General features: G+C 35.9%; 1 protein-coding gene across 1 annotated transcript in view; it reads left to right on the top strand.

Moving 5' to 3' along the window:
• The window catches only part of LOC150103937 (voltage-dependent calcium channel type A subunit alpha-1-like), a 1,762,795-nt gene that overhangs the window by 475,640 nt on the left and 1,270,127 nt on the right, over positions 1-17,028 (top strand). The window contains exon 17 of the mRNA XM_090397103.1: positions 13,954-14,078. Within this exon, the coding sequence (XP_090253229.1) occupies positions 13,954-14,078 (125 nt within the window). The remainder of the gene's footprint in view (positions 1-13,953; positions 14,079-17,028) is intronic.

Raw genomic sequence — 17,028 nt, 5'->3', positions numbered from 1 at the left:
TCATCATAGGCTGAGAATAGTTAGTATAGGGGTGCAAGAGAGTGTGATAGTATTAGGAGAAAGAAAAGATAGGTGGATAGCATGAGAGATTGAAAAAAGGTCTCAGCTCGTTTATATTATCATGTAGCCAAAGTTATCCTTTTCCTTTTTCACCAGTTTCATGCAGCTGAACAACCAAAAGAACAATTGAAACTTAAATCCAGAGGTGATTTAGTACCAGCTGGTTAGCCTTATCTAAGGTAACTGCCTTGAATTGGCCTTCTCTGGGAATTGCTCTCCAGTCATCCATACAGCTGACCATAAGACCACAGTAAGTTAAGAGGATTGAACCTTTAAAAAGCCTCTTATAATAAAAATAGACAGAATTTTATCCCTGTTCCTGGTGAATATTGCATAAAGTGTGTGGTCTACACCACCTAGCCAGAAATTTGGTATCTCCTAGAAGGCTTCTTTTTAAATAAAAAAATCATCAGACTGAACCATAAAATTTCCATAATACAATATTGTAAAGTATTTTTATGTCATATTTCTGGTTTTCAAATCAATGCTTTTTCCTAACTTTCCATTAATTTCTTTATCATTTATTTATCTCACCAGAAAAACCTACCTGATATTTACATGCACCCAAGTGACTTCCAAGCTCCAATAGGTCTCTGATAGGTCTCTCTCCAATAGAACTTTCCATAAATGATATTTTAACTTATTAATTATAAAAAATAAAGTTATCTTTGCATTGCTGACAGGTGGAGGTATTGCAAAAAAAAAAAAAACTGTCCTGTTGTAAGTAATAGAATGCCCAACACATTACATTTATAATCTGTTCCAAATATGCAGGGCAAGAGAGCAATCCTATTGTTCTATTGTAACCATATGCAATTCTCTAAGATGCTTTCTGTTTGGGTATCTTGAAATTTCAGTAAGTTATTCGACAATGTGTTATCGTTAGTACCCAACTATGGAAGTTTGCTGCAGAAGAGGTTAAAGATTTTCTTACACCAAGTTCTGCTGTTATTAATGGAAAGAATATCAATACGAGAATGCTGTAGCACTTTTAGAGTTCAGCACAAAATGTTGTAGTGTTCAGGAACAGGCTCATCTTTTGGACCATTATAATCATTTATTTCAAATCGCAGTAAATGAAAACCCAGGTTGTGCTAGAAAAGGTCTACACATGTGTGATTAGTCTGCAATATTTTATGTAAATTTGAAGCTGTATTGCTTAAATAGCAGAATTTTAACACTGTAAAATCAAAGCCTCCATGCTTCTTTGATAGCTAAGAAATTCCTTTTTAACTTATTAGTATCTGCTGGACCAAAAAAATTACATAAGTTTTACTTTGTAATTGTTTTTCTTCAGCTTCTTTTGTGAAGTCTCATCATTGAGAGCCAGACCCAAGTTGATACCAAGGTTGATTGAGTGAAGAAGTTATATATTTTCCACATACAAGTTGTAAAAAAAGTGTATCCCCCTATTACTAAAATATTCCGTATCAGAGATAGTTGTGGAAGTTTTTTTCACTTGGATACATATTTTATAATAATGTTATGACTGAGTTAGATAAAGGAAATGGATATGCTATAAGACTGTTGAACTTTGCTAAGGTATTTGATAGGATTCCAGATGAAAAACTTGGGTAATTGGGTTTCTGAGAAGTATCAGAAAGTCATATTTGGAAGGAGTGAATCTGCCAGGAGTGAATTGTCAGCATCTTACCTCGTTTTTATCATATCGAGGTAATATGCTGACAATTTTCACTTTCCCACTCTTCACTCTCACCTCTTCCAATAACCCATCCATGTTGGCAGCACTTGTGCACCCTCTCTTCACCAGATCTATATAATTAGTGATAGTCAACTATCTCTGATTGGCAACCAATGGGACTAAACTTTCCCCTCAGACTCCAAAAGTTAGATAGGGCTAAAATGGCTTAGCTATAATAGAATAAAAGGCTTTAGCAGACATTACTTATTATAATATGTACTTATAAATTAAATTGAAACATACATTTAACATGATTGTTGGACCTGTTTAGCTGAATACGGTGTAGCAATATTGGATTTGATGGCAAACAGACAAAGCCTCAAATCTGGTTCTGCATTAAGGGTGTACGTTGAAAAAAGCTCTCGTTGAAAAGCTAAAAACTCTGATTTTATTTCAGGTCAAAAATTTATAAAATGTATAATTTATAAGATTTATAAGTATAGAATAAACGTTGGTATTCAGATGTTGTTGATATATCAAAAAGATTTTCTTTTTATGTTAGTTTTTGGTAATCAGCCATTGCCACAAAAGATTTGTCAAATGGATTAAAAATCCAGTTTATATGGTTTTTATAGTTGTGAAAAATATTCTCTAAAAGTAACCTGTAGCAAATGATCTTCAACTTAAACAAACAAAAAAAATTAAGATATTCTTTATTTGTTTACAACTTGGTCCAAAGTTTGTGAACGTGTGAGATGAATTTGAGGGACAAATTGAAGTGAATAACAGTGAGGGATTGCATTTGGATTGTTTGATGTGTCATCTGGAGAGGTTGCTGCTGGAAGGGAGAGTAATGATGGGTCTGAATTATTATGTTCAGACCGTGGAGGTCTGAAGATAATAATAATAGTAATAATAATGATTTTTGATGTGAGTAATAAAGTTCACAAATTATCCTCTCATTGATTTTCCTTCATCTGTATAAATTTAACAACACTGAGACCAATCAATTTGTTTTTCTCAAAATTATGAGTTGATTAAATTAAAGATGTTCTCACTGATTGTATGCTCTGGTAGATGACAAAACAGCATATTTTCCTTTACTTTAACTTCATTCACATAACATGCAAATACAATTAAAATGGCTACATTAGAAAATCCATGATCTCACCTAAGTGCAAAGTACAAAATGTAATTTTTATTGACCTTGTTATAATAATAGATTCAATATTGTCAGATGTTTGGTGTGATGCTGTGCAGTTGTAAAAGGGATATCATATCCAATTTCTTTGCTAAATTCTTACAAAACATACACCTGACAATAGCTTTTGCATGTGGGAAAATCCAGTTTTCTGCACTGGCTTTCCCAAGTTATGCTGTTTCCTATCTTAATAAGTGAAAATGCCTCAAATACATTTTCATTGTCTTAATTTCTAAGTGATTTATAAAAAGCTGTATTAGATGAGTTTTTCCACTTTCTACTTTAAAATATCAACTGGCTTTTATGCATAATCTCTGTGTTTTGTTTCTGTATGATGAGAAAATGGGGTGAGCTTTCAAACTACTACTGCTAATACTGGCAACTTTCCCTGGAAATGACATATTACAGGAACAGATAATCCTCATCTCCAAAATATAAAAAAACAAATTCACTATAATCTTCGCTATATTTATGTTTTTTAATATTCGTTTTTACACCAATATTTTTTGAACAGCTTTATGTGCAAACATTTGAAATTTTGACCAGATGAATGAATTTTATTCATTTTTAAAGGTCATTTTAGGACAGTTTTCAAGGATAAGTTTTATTTTCAGGGATATCAGGAGGTTTTAAGAACAATAAAAGTTAATAGTGTGATAGGAAAGGTAGTCAATGTGTTGCCCAAATGTGACAGTGATGAAATTAGGTAGAGAGCAAAAATTATGAATGATATGTCAGTAGAAATGTGTGAAGAGAAAGAAGTGCAGTTTCTTAATGTGTGGAATGAGTTTGAAGAAAGAAAGAAATGAACTGTATAAGAGTAATGGACTGCATTTGAATGGTTTTAGTGTGAGTCATTTGGAGAGATTGCTCCTGGAAAGGAGAGTAATGAGTGCAGAGAATGAATCAGAGCAAGTAAGAATTGATGTGAAAGAGCAGGAGAGTAAGGAAGGAAGGAAAGATTGAAATGGTGCTTGTGAATGAAGAAGTGGGTAGCATGAATGTAGAGAATGAAAAAACAGTTGTGCAAGACAAACAAGGAAATGGGGAGATTCAGGGTAGACAGGGGAACACAGCATGAGAAAGGTTGAAGCTCAAAGAGGATGTGTGAATGCATGCATAGACAAAAAGGGAAGGGAATGACCTGGGATGTAAAGAAAACCGTTGGATTTGAAGAAGGTTCTGAGATGAGTAAGTAGAAAAAGAAATGGCTTGAGGAAAATATGGAGAAATCACATAAAATAAGTGGTATCATCGAAACTTGTTATAGATCCATCAATGAGCTATTATGTTTGTATACGAATGATAGAAATATCAGAAACAAAGGAAATTATATGGTTGCATTGATTGAGTTTGTTCACCGAAATATCGTTGGCATAAGTGAGATATGGTTGGATAAAGATGGCATCCTGACAGGAATAGAGATGGAAAAATATGATGTATTTCATGTGAAGATAGAAACAGTAAAAAGGAAGGTGGACTGCTACTGATGATAGTAAAAGACCTATCTCCATACAAGGTAGAGATGCAAGGGAAACTAGTGGTAACGGTTTTGAGGCAGTATGGTGTGAGACAGAGATAAATAGAATGAAATACTTCGATGGATGTTTCTATAGACCAGGAAATGTGGAAAGTTGTGACCAGGAAACGTATGAGCAAATGGAAAAAGGGTATTCGATAATGAATACCATCCATAAGGATGGTTTTAATTACAGCAATATTGACTGGAATGATGAGATAGAACTGAAAGTAAAGAAAATTAGCTTCAGTTTTTGAGGGACAACTACCTCAGGCAGTATGTAACAGAGGGCACACAAGGATTGAGGGGTCTTGGATTTCATCACTTCATCAGATGATGTTATTATAAATGAGATGTCAAATCTCTCTCTCTCCAGTTGGTGAGAGTGACCATGAAGTGATTACCTGGGTGGATGTCAGCCATGTGAAGACTTCTGTGAGGAAAGAGTATATGTGGAACTACAAGTCTGGTGATTATGAAAAACTCAGGAGACAGTTTGCAGGTGTTGCATGGAATGAGGAGTTGGGTGGAAAGGAGATCAGTGCTGCTTCTACTAGATAGTTCTTATCCAAGAACTATCTAGTAGAAGCAAAGGTCAGAAGGTTAATTAAGGTAGGTGTGAAATGGATGAATGAAAACATTAAGCATGCAATGCAGAGGGAAAAAAGTCATTATGGAGGCAACATAATCAGAGTAGTAATAATCAATTCCATGAGGAATACAAAGAACAGGTGTAAGGTGACTCAGTCGGTAAGAATAGCAAAAGGTCAGTATGAGCAGCAGTTATAATAAAGCAATAATATTGACTCAGACTAATAAAGCAAAACAAAATTCTACAGAGTTCTTTTGATATGTAGACAGCAAAAATAAGAATGATTATGGTAGGATGGCATTGATTGGAGAAAATGATATTAGGAGAGCTACTGTGGAAGATATAGTTGAGATATTTAATGAGCAGTTCATAGAGGTCTTTTATCCTTGTAAATATGACATCATGGAGAGATTGAGAGAGAACAGTGGATTAGGAAGAAGAGAGACTGACTGTGAGTGAGGAAGGGGGTACATGGGGAATTAAGCAAACTGATATTGATAAGGATGTGAGACTTGATGATATAGCACCATGTATTTTGAAGGATTGTGCCAGGGAGTTGATATCTACAGGGTGTTCGGGATAAATTTGACAGTTTCGTAAGGAAAAAGAAAATCTTCTTTGTATCTATTAAATTTAATGAATTGACAAAAAAACATTACAGGCAGAGTTAATTACAATACTATCAACAAGATTTACTCAAAATAACCACCATTAGCATCGATCACAGCTTCAATTCTGCTTCGGAACCTCGAACAAGCTGATGCTACAGTCTCCCTGGGAAGGGCCGCAAAAACTGTTTTAATTTTATCCATTAACTGGGCTTTTGTATTACTGGAAGTGCGATTGGTGTCTTTTTCAACTGCGCCCTATACAAAATAATCCATGGGGTTAAGGTCTGGGGAGTTTGGAGGCCAAACATTTGGACTGGTGAAGTCGTAGAAATTTTCAGACAACCATTTTTGACTTTTCCCAGAGGTGTGGCAAGGGGCCGAATCCTGCTGCCATACATACGGCCTACCATTGGCTACCCTTGTTATCCAGGGCTTGACTACAGTTAGCAACTCCACGAACAAAGCCCGAATTCCAATGCCAGGGTTCTTCAACACCTGTTCCTGCAGATTTGCGAGGAATTCTGCTGTACGAACGCAATCAGATCGTCTGCTAGGGATCTTTCTTCTTGCTACATCCTCGTAGTCACCATTGCAAGTCTCTAGTTCATGCCTGATTGTTTTTACTGTATTCAGGGAGCATTGGGCAGCAGTCGTAATATCCTTATTTTGATGGCGGGCACAAATCATCATGATACAAGTTATTCTCTTCCATGATTCAGGTGGGTTCCAGCTATCCATCCTTTCTGACATCTTGTATATGAATGAAGAAGGGTCCAAACTTTTAAATGAAGAGAAGTGTGTGTTAATACATGTAACTTACGGAAAAATATAATTAATTATAAATATGTCAAATTTATCCCGAACACCCTGTACCTTGACATATTTGTTTAATATCAGTATTAGGCCTTGGGTCAAGTTCCAAAGGAATGGCAGCAAGGAAAGATTGTACTGTTTCATAAAGGAGGTGACAGAATTCAAGCACCAAATTATAGCACAATCTGTGTATCAGGTTGTATCAGGTTAAACTATTGGAAAGACTAGTGAAAATTAGGAATCCAGAATAGGGTTGACAACAATGGTATTGTCTCTAATGGACAACATGGATTTGCTAAAGGGCAGTCATGTTTTAGTAATCTACTTACTTATTACAATAAGGTAGAAGCAGCATCTGATGTGGGAGATGGATACACAGTAGTATACTTAGACTTTGCAAAGGCTTTTGACAGAATACCACATGATAAGTTCATAGTCAAACTAGAGTGGATGGGGTTGGATATTAGACTAGTGCAGTAGATTGGAGATTGGCTGTCTGATAGTTATCAACAAGTTTTGGATGGGGTTACAATATCCCAGAAGAGGAAAGTCACTAGTGGAGTGCCTCAGGGATCTGTTATAAGGCAGTTACTGTTTAACCTGTATGCTAATGATGGTAGGAAAGATTTGACTGGGAATTTAAAGCTGTTTGTAGATGATGCAAAGTTAGGATGAAGTATGAGCAGTAGAGCAGATGTTGTGGCCTTTACAAGAAGACTTTAATAGACTGAGTGAATGGGCATGGTAGTGGGGATGTCAGTTTATTGTTGGGAAATGTAAGGTTTTAAAATTTGAAAAACAAAGATGGGATGTAGAATTTACTCTTGGTGGGATATATTGTTGGAGGTGGAGGAAATAAGAGATCTTGGGGTGATGGTGCATAATGATCTGAAATTTAGAGGACATATTGCTAAAATTGTGAGGAACCTCAAACCATCTTTCTGTACCGCCTTCAACTCTAACTGCTCACTTACAACTTAAACAGAGACTATGTATTGCTTGATATAATGTCCTATATATACCATATAACTCTAATATGGTGTAAAATGTAATATAACCTCTTCACCTTGTCATATGCCTTTTCCAGATCAACAAAACTTAAATACAAATCCTTGGTATATTCTCAAGATAAAATGATTCCCAAGATCACTTTAAGACAGTTATTTTTCTTAAAGTGAAAATCTGATCCTGACAACTTCTGTTTAGCCTGAATCCAACTTGTTCTTCACCAAGCTTCCCTTCCACAATTTTTCTTAGTCGTTAGTTAACCAAATATACTTAACACTCAGTATGGAAATACCTCTGTAATTCTCGCATTCAGTTTTATTTCCCTTTTGATAGATGGATGCTATGCATGCTCTACTCCAATCATCTGGAATTCAACCCTCTGACCAGGCTTCTGAATTATGCAGTGCAGCCACTGTAAAACTTTGATACCTCTATATTTGAGCATCTCTAGCCGACTTTTATCTACTCCAGTTGCCTTTCCATATTTCAGGTTTTTGATGACTTTTTCTACTTCAAGTCTGGATATGTATTCCTGACTGCATTCCTATTGGGAGTTTTCTACCATCATGCTGACACTGCTTGTTTCATTTAGCAGTCTTTCAAAGTACTCCAGACATGTAGAATATCTTTATCTTCAGTTTTCATTTCACCTTGATCATTTCTGATTCCTTTTACTGTACCCTTTCCTCCATTTCTAAACTTTTTCAATCGCCTCCAGAATATTTTGCTGCCTTACTGATATTTATTTTTTGTCTTCTTATCAAAATCTTCCCATGACTTTGTTTAGCTAGTTTTACACAGTGCTTCATACATTTTTCTCTGTATTCTCTAAAATCAGAAGATGACTTACTTGCCAGGAACTTTCAATATGTTTTCTTCACTCCCTCTTTAACATCCTGAGCCACCATTGAGTTCTGATTTTTCTATCCTTTTCTATCCTACATACCTCTCTGGCTGAATCAATCAATGTTTTCTTCAGGATTTGCCACTGAAACTCCAAGGTTTGGTTCTCGTTTTCAAACTCTTTCATTTTTTTCTTCAGTGATGTTTGTGTATTTCAGTCAATCGCCCACCTCTGAAAGCTGCTCAACCTTGATTCATTTTAAAACTTCTCTACTCACTCTTTTTTTTTTTTTTCAATATGAAATTCAGGTTTTATCCTGCTCAAAACTAAATAGTGATCACTTCCTGTTTCAAATCCTCTGTATATTCTTGTGTCCTGAACCAGTGGGAAGACATTGTTATCAACTATAACATAGTCAGTGAGACTTTTCTTATTTCTTGCATCTTCTCTCCATGTGAATTTGTGCACAGTTTTATGTTGGAACATGGTGTTAGTAATAACTAATCCATGTCTCCCAAACAGAAATCTAGTAGGCATTTACCATTATTATTAGTTTTGCACTTTTCTCCAAATTTTTCCAAAACATTTCTATATGTCTGGTAATCATTTCCTACTCTGATTTTAGATCTCCAATAACAACCAACATTTCCTCTTTTCATTGAGCCAGCTGCATTTTGTAATGCTTCAGAATCCTCCATTTCTTCCTTAGTAGAACCTTCTGTGGGACCTTAAACACAAATAAGTCTGATTTTCCAGTTTCCCATTCTGATGCTTACCTACATTACTCTACTAGATATTGCCTGTGATTCAAAAAAGTTATCCTCATATTTGCTGTTGAATACTATGACAACAACCTCTTTTTCCTTATTTTATTGCCAGAATATAACATTTTGTTATATATCAAATTATAACAAATCAGTGGACAATAATTCATACTAGGCCTTATAAAAGGGGACCAGACCTATTTATTTCTACATATTAAGGTTCTCTACCTCATTGCTATAATCAGATGTGTGTTTCACAACTTATGCCATGTGACATCTGAACTTCAAAACCTTGTCCACCACCACCACTCCAAGGTCTCTTACCTCCTCAACTTCCCCAAAAATTTCCCTGCCAAGTGTACACTTTGCATTCCATTGTTCCCTACCAAATTTCAGAACCTAACACTTGGCAATATTGAATTGACAGTTCTATACTGTTGCCCACTCATGCAATCTATTCAAGTCCTCCTGTAAGGCATCATCAGCTTGATTTCTCATCACTCTCCCCAGTTTTGCATCATCTGCAAACAGTTGTATATCACAAGTTAAACCTCTCTCATTATCATTAACACATTCGCTGCCAACTACGAGTATAATCGTAGTTAGTAAACCAGCTACACAAGCCAGCTACGAGTATACTCGTATGACGCTTACCGCTGGCAACGAGATTACTGTACTGATCTTGAAGAAGTGAAAATGCTTAGCTTGTGGAGCTAGCATCAAAACTGTGTATTCTCATAGATGGTATATGCTCTGCACAAGCCAACTAAGAGTATACTCGTATGACGCTTACCGCCGGCAATGAGGTTACCGTACTGACCTTGAAGAAGTGAAATTGCTCGGCGTACGGGAACAGACTATGCCGAAGTAGTGTGGCAGCGAACATGTTAACATATGAATTAAATAACAATGGTCCCAAAAATGAACCCTGTGGCACACCACTAGTGACTTTCCTCTTTCAAGATAGTGCCCTCCCATACACAACTTGCTGATTCCTATCTGGTAACCATTAACCTATCCAACTCACTAGTGTATCTTCCAATCCCATCTGCTTAAGTTTAGTGACTAATTTGTGATGTGGCAAGCAACTAAAAACCTTTGAAAAATCAAAGTATACCACCGTATATGCATCTTGTCCAATACATTTGTCACCTTGTTATAGTACATAAGCAAGTTTGTAAAACATGACCTCTCTTTAACAAACCCATGTGACAAGCATAAAGAATATCACTGATATCAATCCATTTTTGTATCCTATCTCTTACCAACCTCTCCAATGTCTTAACTACAACTCCAGGTATACAGATCAGCTTATAATTTCTTGACTTAGTCTTATCACCACCTTCGTAAAGTGGAACATTTGTTTTCCTTCTACTGCTTGTGCTTCTGCAAGACTTGTTATATAGATAGGCCAAAGCTAATGCAAATTCCTTGGAAACATTTTCTTAAGACGTATGGTGATATGTCATCAAGTCCTATCACTTTATTGACAGCTTATTTAAATCCTCATATATCATTTGCTTGCCCACCATTAAATCTTGTCTTGTTTCATTCTCTACACTTGAGCTTCTGATTTCACACTGAGAATAAAACTCCCTAATGAACTTCCCACTGAACACCTTGACTATGTCCTCTGCAGCAGTCATCCTTTTATCTATTTTGATCAATCGTCTCTTCAATATTGCAACAATTTTCAGTGTTTCAGTCTTCACAACCTTTTAAATTTAAATACGCCCCCTGAACTTCAAATTTCTATCTACAATACCCCCAAGTTTCCTTGCTATCTCCACTTCTTCTAGTCCAACTCTACCAAGTGAGTAAAGCCATTCCATTGGAATAAAGTTTCAAAACTTTGTTTAGCTGCATTAAATTGAAATCTCCATTCATTTGCTGCCTACCTTTTCATCCGATTCAAATAGCCTTGAGGAGCCAAAACCTCAGCACCATTACTAATAACCCTCCCAAACTTCACATCATGTGCTAACAACTGAATATCTCATTGTAGTCCAGTGATAATGTCATTGACATAAAGATTGAACTTGGTTGAACTCCACGTGTGACCTTTCTACTCCTTGATACTGCTTCCCCATATTCAACTCCCTAATATCTATCAGAAAGACAGTTACCAATCCAATCCACTAATCAATAATTTCCCAAAGTGTGGAATTAATATCCTCAGGGGTATGTGAAATCTCATTAGAAGGTACAAAAGTCTTTTTTTTTTTTTTTTTTTGATGACTTCTTTTTGTATTTTTTCTCACCATATTAGTAATATGGTGAGAAAAAATGCCGGCCTGATTGGCCAAATGGTTAGCGTATCCACTCTCCAACCAAAAGGCTGCAGGTTCGAATCCCGCCGTGGGCATGGATGTTTGTGATTGTCTGTGAAAGTAACAGTGGTGGTCGGCAGTAGATTACGTTGATATCAATGATGAAGGTAGTTGCGGTTGGTGGAGATGGAGAGTTGTAGAGTAGATGTCCTCCCTCGATGAGTCTTTGGATTCGCTGGAGGTGTTACGTAATAATAACAATGATAATTACGTAATAATAAGATTGTCACAGATAAGTACAGGTATGTTCAATAATTAGAGCCTATCTGGTTGATGGCAAATTCAAACTTTTTTGCGTTAAAAGTGTAAATTCATAAAGTTCAAACCATGCAGTCAGAATGTACCCCTAAATTTTGTTGATTGAATTAGATTTCTTTTATTATTCAAAAGTCAGATTTTGTAAGTTTTGTTGTATGTATATTGGATACATACATACATATAATTAAATATGTATATAATAATTAAACAAAAATGATATGCACATTTGTAATTTATTATAATGTAAATGTTAAAAATGAAATATCTTTGCACTTATCTGTATTTGAATGAATTATTATTATAAATTTCTCCCAAATTGCCTGTTCCTGAGAGTGGGTAAGCCACTGTTATTAAAATTTTATAAGGGATATGCAGGTACTGAAAGTTTGGGAAACACTACACTAAATCTGACATCCAAAGACATAAGTTGCAGCTTAAATACCAGTTTGTCTTGTTGCACCCTGTCAAAAATGCCTTTAAAAAATCCAAACAAACAATGGCAGTGATGTCTTACCCTCCTCCACTACTCTTGTTATCTATTATAAAAGATAACCAGATTACTAAAGCAAGAGCATCCCTGAATAATATCCATGATGGCCTGAATAAATAATATTGCTGTCATCTACCCAATTCTGTATACAAGTTTTTAACAATTTCTCCAAAATCTTAACAATTACAGAAGAAATATTACTTTTCTAACATTTAGTGTATTCAGTATTTGGAATTCATTCACTTCTAACGCTCACCCCTCCTTATCCATCTAGGAATTAATTCTGCTTACCAGAATGGAACATTCTAATAAATGACCATTGAATTACAATGTATGGCTTACCTTCATCCACTGCTCTTGTTAATCTCTTGTGAAAGGCAACCAGGATACTAAAACAAGAGCATCTTTTAACAAATCCATGCTGGTCTGTATAAATGATATTGCCCTCATGTCTGATAACCCATTTTTCCAAAATCTTAACAACGATACAAGAAATACAAGCTGGTCTGTAGTTTGAGGAATGGGAAAAGTTCTGTGCAAGGTTTTTATTAAACAATCAGATTAATGGCACAGTCAATTCTGCATCACATTCTCTTAAAATACATGGCAAAATTCCATCCAGTTCCCCTGCCTTATTGAAGTGCTCATGTTCAGAAATGCATCCTCTTCATTCACTTCTAATCCTACATCCCTCCTTATCCCTCTGTGAAGAAAGCTTGCTTTACCAATATAAAACACCCTAATAAATTGATTATTAAATAGCTCAGCTATGTCATCTACTTTGTCACCTTTTTACTATATCTATCCAGCAAGGTAATATGTTCACACTCACTTTTCCTCCTATGGGCCACATAATGGAGAAATTCCCTGGGATGATGGCACTTGTTGAGCCATCTCTTCATTGCAAGCTGCTTAAATTAATAATAGCCTTATGCCAGCTATCTTTGATTGGCTGCCATTGGAGATTGAACTGCCCATTCAGCCTCCAAAAGTTAGATAGGGTTAAATAGCCTCGTCTACTCCCTATACTGGAATAATATGCATTAGTTGATTTTTTTTATTTACTTTTTTATTGCACAGGAACATCCATGGAGATCAAAGACTCATCACAAGAAACCATTCTAATTATTATTGATCCAATACCTGTCATATCTAATTAAAAGAATTAATTAATATCATATCATATCTAATTAATCCAAACCATAGGATCCATTGGGAAAAGTCTAAACTTTTACATAGATCTTTATATAAACATGAACGTTTATGCAAAGAAAGTTCTGAAGCCCTACTACACAGACCAAACTTAAACCGCAACGACGTTCTTACTATTCCTTGAGTGTGGGAAATTGTCATACAAAATTGTGTTAAATAATTATTTTATTTTATTTTTTTTTTTGTAACACGTTATTCACGTTTAATGAGATTCTATTGTAATCATGCACCCTAACTGTATGTTATTCCTATTATTGTTTTAAACTACTTTTTAAACTACTTAGAATGAAATATTTACAATTAAATAATTTTCACTGTGGTTGATACGTGTGTTTTAACTATGATCGCACCACAGGTTTCGTTATTTAAAAAAAAAAAAAACTATCATATCTATTCTTGATACCGTTTCTTTATGGATGTAGAGTACTCAAGATTTTATTAATCACTTTATACTGATTTGTTTTATAAAATATATATTATTCTCTGAAAAACCAAAGAGATTCAGTCTTAGATAAAATTGAAAGAATCTAAAAGTCACTTTTATTTTTTATAAAATATGTTTTATTTATATCTATATACATATATATCTATATCTAATTATTTGTATAGAGAACAAAAGGAGAGCTGAAAAAAGAAATTGCTGATCTCCAGCCCTCAGATCCACCTCGGGTTAATATTTGTCCTCCTTCGCCTCAAAGCAATGCAAATGGGTCAAAAGCCAAAAATTTTAATTAGTAAGTTTTATTTGGTAATAACAGTTATTCATATGTTTTTTTAATGAAAATATTAACTAATTCTATATTCCCTACACACACACACACACACACTTTTTCCTTGACTGTGTGCTTTCAGGGGAAAGGAATCCTTGATTATCTTGATTATTGTTGATATTTACGTAGTTTTTTTTTTCTAGTAATTCTGTGCTTTTTTTGTTGTGTAAAGACCAGATATACTGCATAAACACTATTTCTAAAAGTGTTAGAAAAAATGCAGACAAATCAAATTATGAACTTTTTAATAAGATATATGCCACCTTTGGTTTGAATAATTATTATTATTATTTTTTTTTTTTCATGGTGAACTCATATAAGAGGGTTGAACAACCTATGGAGATGTTTAGACATTTGAGCTTGGCAAGTGCAAGAAGAATGATTGTTATGGGAGATTTTAGATACAGCACTGGGGAGAGGAAGATGCATGTAGCAATAGGGGAATGGAATTTCTAGAATTCTTGAGGGACAAATGTCTTAGCCAACATGTAACAGAGGGAACAAGAGGTTCAAAAGTTTTGGATTTGGTTATAGCATCAGAAGAGTTGATAATAACTGAGTTGACGTCTCTCCCACCAGTTGGAGAGAGTGACCATGTGGTTTTGACTTGGAAGATGAATATACATGCAGGAGTATCAAAGAGATGGGAACATATGTGGAATTATAAGGCAGGTGATAATAATAGTCTTAGACGTCAACTAGGGGAAGTTTTATGGAGGGAGGAATTGGAAGGCCGTGATATCAATAGTGCTTGGGAAATTGTGAAGGAATATGTTAGCAGCAATAGTAAACTGTATTCCACAAGTGAAGAAGAAGACACAATTTGGTGTAAAGTGAATGACAAACAACATTAAACAAGAAACTGTATGTGAAAAAGAGGCTATGGAAGAGATATAAGGAGAGAGGTGAAGAGCAGATGCATGCAGAATATAAGACACAGGCCAGGAGAGTGATTAGTATGGTAAGGAAGGTGAAACTGGAATATGAGAAGAGATTGGCCCTAAGATCCAAAGAAAATCCTAGGGAATTCTTTAGCTATGTGACCAGTAGGAGGAGAAATGATTGTGGAAGAATGACATTGTGGGATAAAAATGGGAATAGAGTGACTGATGCAGAGGACATAGTGGAATTGTTCAATGAACACTTTATTGTTGTATTTCATCCTGAAGGAGTAAATTTTAATACCAGAGGGATAGGGAATGTTCGAGGAGAAGGAGAGTGTGTTCCAAATACTGAGTACTCTGGATATCAGTAAAGCTGTGGGACTGGATGGTCACCACGAGTTTTGAGAGAATGTGCTAAAGATCTGACAGCTCCTGGCTTTTCAATGAAAGTCTGACTGTGGGAAAGATGGCCAGGGAATGGAAGGACGGTAAGATAGTGCCATTGCATAAGGGCAGTAGCAGATTGGAAGTGTCTATTTATAGGCCAGTTTGTGTTTCATCAGTAGTTGTTAAGATCTTGGAGAAATTAGTTAGGGACTGTATACAGCATTTGGCAGATGAGGGTAATGTTATCTGTGAGAGTCAACATGGATTTGTGAAGGGTGCTCTTGTTTTAGTAAAATGCCAGCCTTTTATAATAAAGTTACAAGAGCATTAGATGAGGGAAAGGCATATACTGCCATTTTCTTGAATTTAACAAAGGCATTTGACAGGGTGCCACATGATAAGCTGATATTTAAGTTACAGCACATGGGTTTGGATGGCAGGTTGGTCAACTGGATTCAGAATTGGCTCTCCGATAGGTATCAGAGAGTTGTGTATGGTAGGGCAGTTTCAAGGAGGCAGAAGGTTACAAGTGGGGTCCCACAGGGCTCAGTACTGGGACCTATATTGCTTAACCTTTTTATCAATGACCATGTCAGTGGATTACAGGAGGGTATTCAGTTGTTTGCGGATGATGTGAAGCTGGGAATTGTTATTAGTAATAGTGCAGATGTGGTAGCCCTGCAAGAGGATTTGAATAAGCTAGACAGATGGGCAAATGAATAGGGATATCGGTTTAATGCAGCAAAATGTAAGATCTAGAAATTTGGGACACATCGATGGGACGCTGCATACTCAATTGGAGGAGCTATACTGGAGGAAGTACGGGGAGACAAGAGACCTGAGGTTGATGATTGATAGAAACCTAAAATTTAGGTGACATATTGCAAAAGTGAAGGTAACACAGAGGATTGCTGCAATAATGAGAAGGACACTGACCTGCAGAGATAAAAGAGTTATCATTCCACTGTATAAGACCCTGATCAGACCACACTTAGACTATTGTTCTCAGATTTTTTCCCCAGGATTTGAAGGGAATAAATTAACTGTGGAAATGGTACAAAGGCAGATAAAAGAGATGGTTTCAGGACTGTACAATGTTAGTTATGAGGATCGGCTGAGGGCATGTGGACTGCAGCGTTTGGTGAATAGAAGGAGGAGAGGTGATATCTTTGAGACTTTTAAACTGTTGAGAGGTGGTTACAGGGTTGATACTGGGGAGTTTTTTTGCTTGTTTGAAAAGTGGGAAGGAGTGATGACAAGGGGCCATCCCTGGAAGTTACGAAAGGAAACTGTGAGAAAGTGGATGAGGAGTGGTTTCTTTGCATGGAGGGTGGTTGAACCGTGGAATGCATTGCCTGATAGAGTGGTGAGAGCGAAAATGATCAATGAGTTTAAGGAGTGGTATGATTGACTTTGTGTTTCCTAGGTGGGACCTCCTGCGATGAGTCTTTTGTCTCCTTGGAGGCCTAAATAATAATAATAATAATAAATTATTCAAATTGGATATGAACACCTGCGGGTTGTAATCCACTCCAATAGGCCTTAAACAGGGATACTTTATTTTGGACACCCTGTATGTTTAGTCAGATGCTGCTATACACCAAGCAGTGTGGAAGGTGGTGGTAGTGATGAAGAAATGTATA

Source organism: Typopeltis vanoorti, chromosome 8 (genome assembly GCF_054136105.1).
Source record: "Typopeltis vanoorti isolate ZY-2024b chromosome 8, IOZ_Tvanoo_1.0, whole genome shotgun sequence".
Taxonomy (NCBI): domain Eukaryota; kingdom Metazoa; phylum Arthropoda; class Arachnida; order Uropygi; family Thelyphonidae; genus Typopeltis; species Typopeltis vanoorti.
The sequence above is the reverse complement of the archived record's forward strand: the minus strand, read 5'-3'. Positions and strand labels throughout refer to the sequence as shown.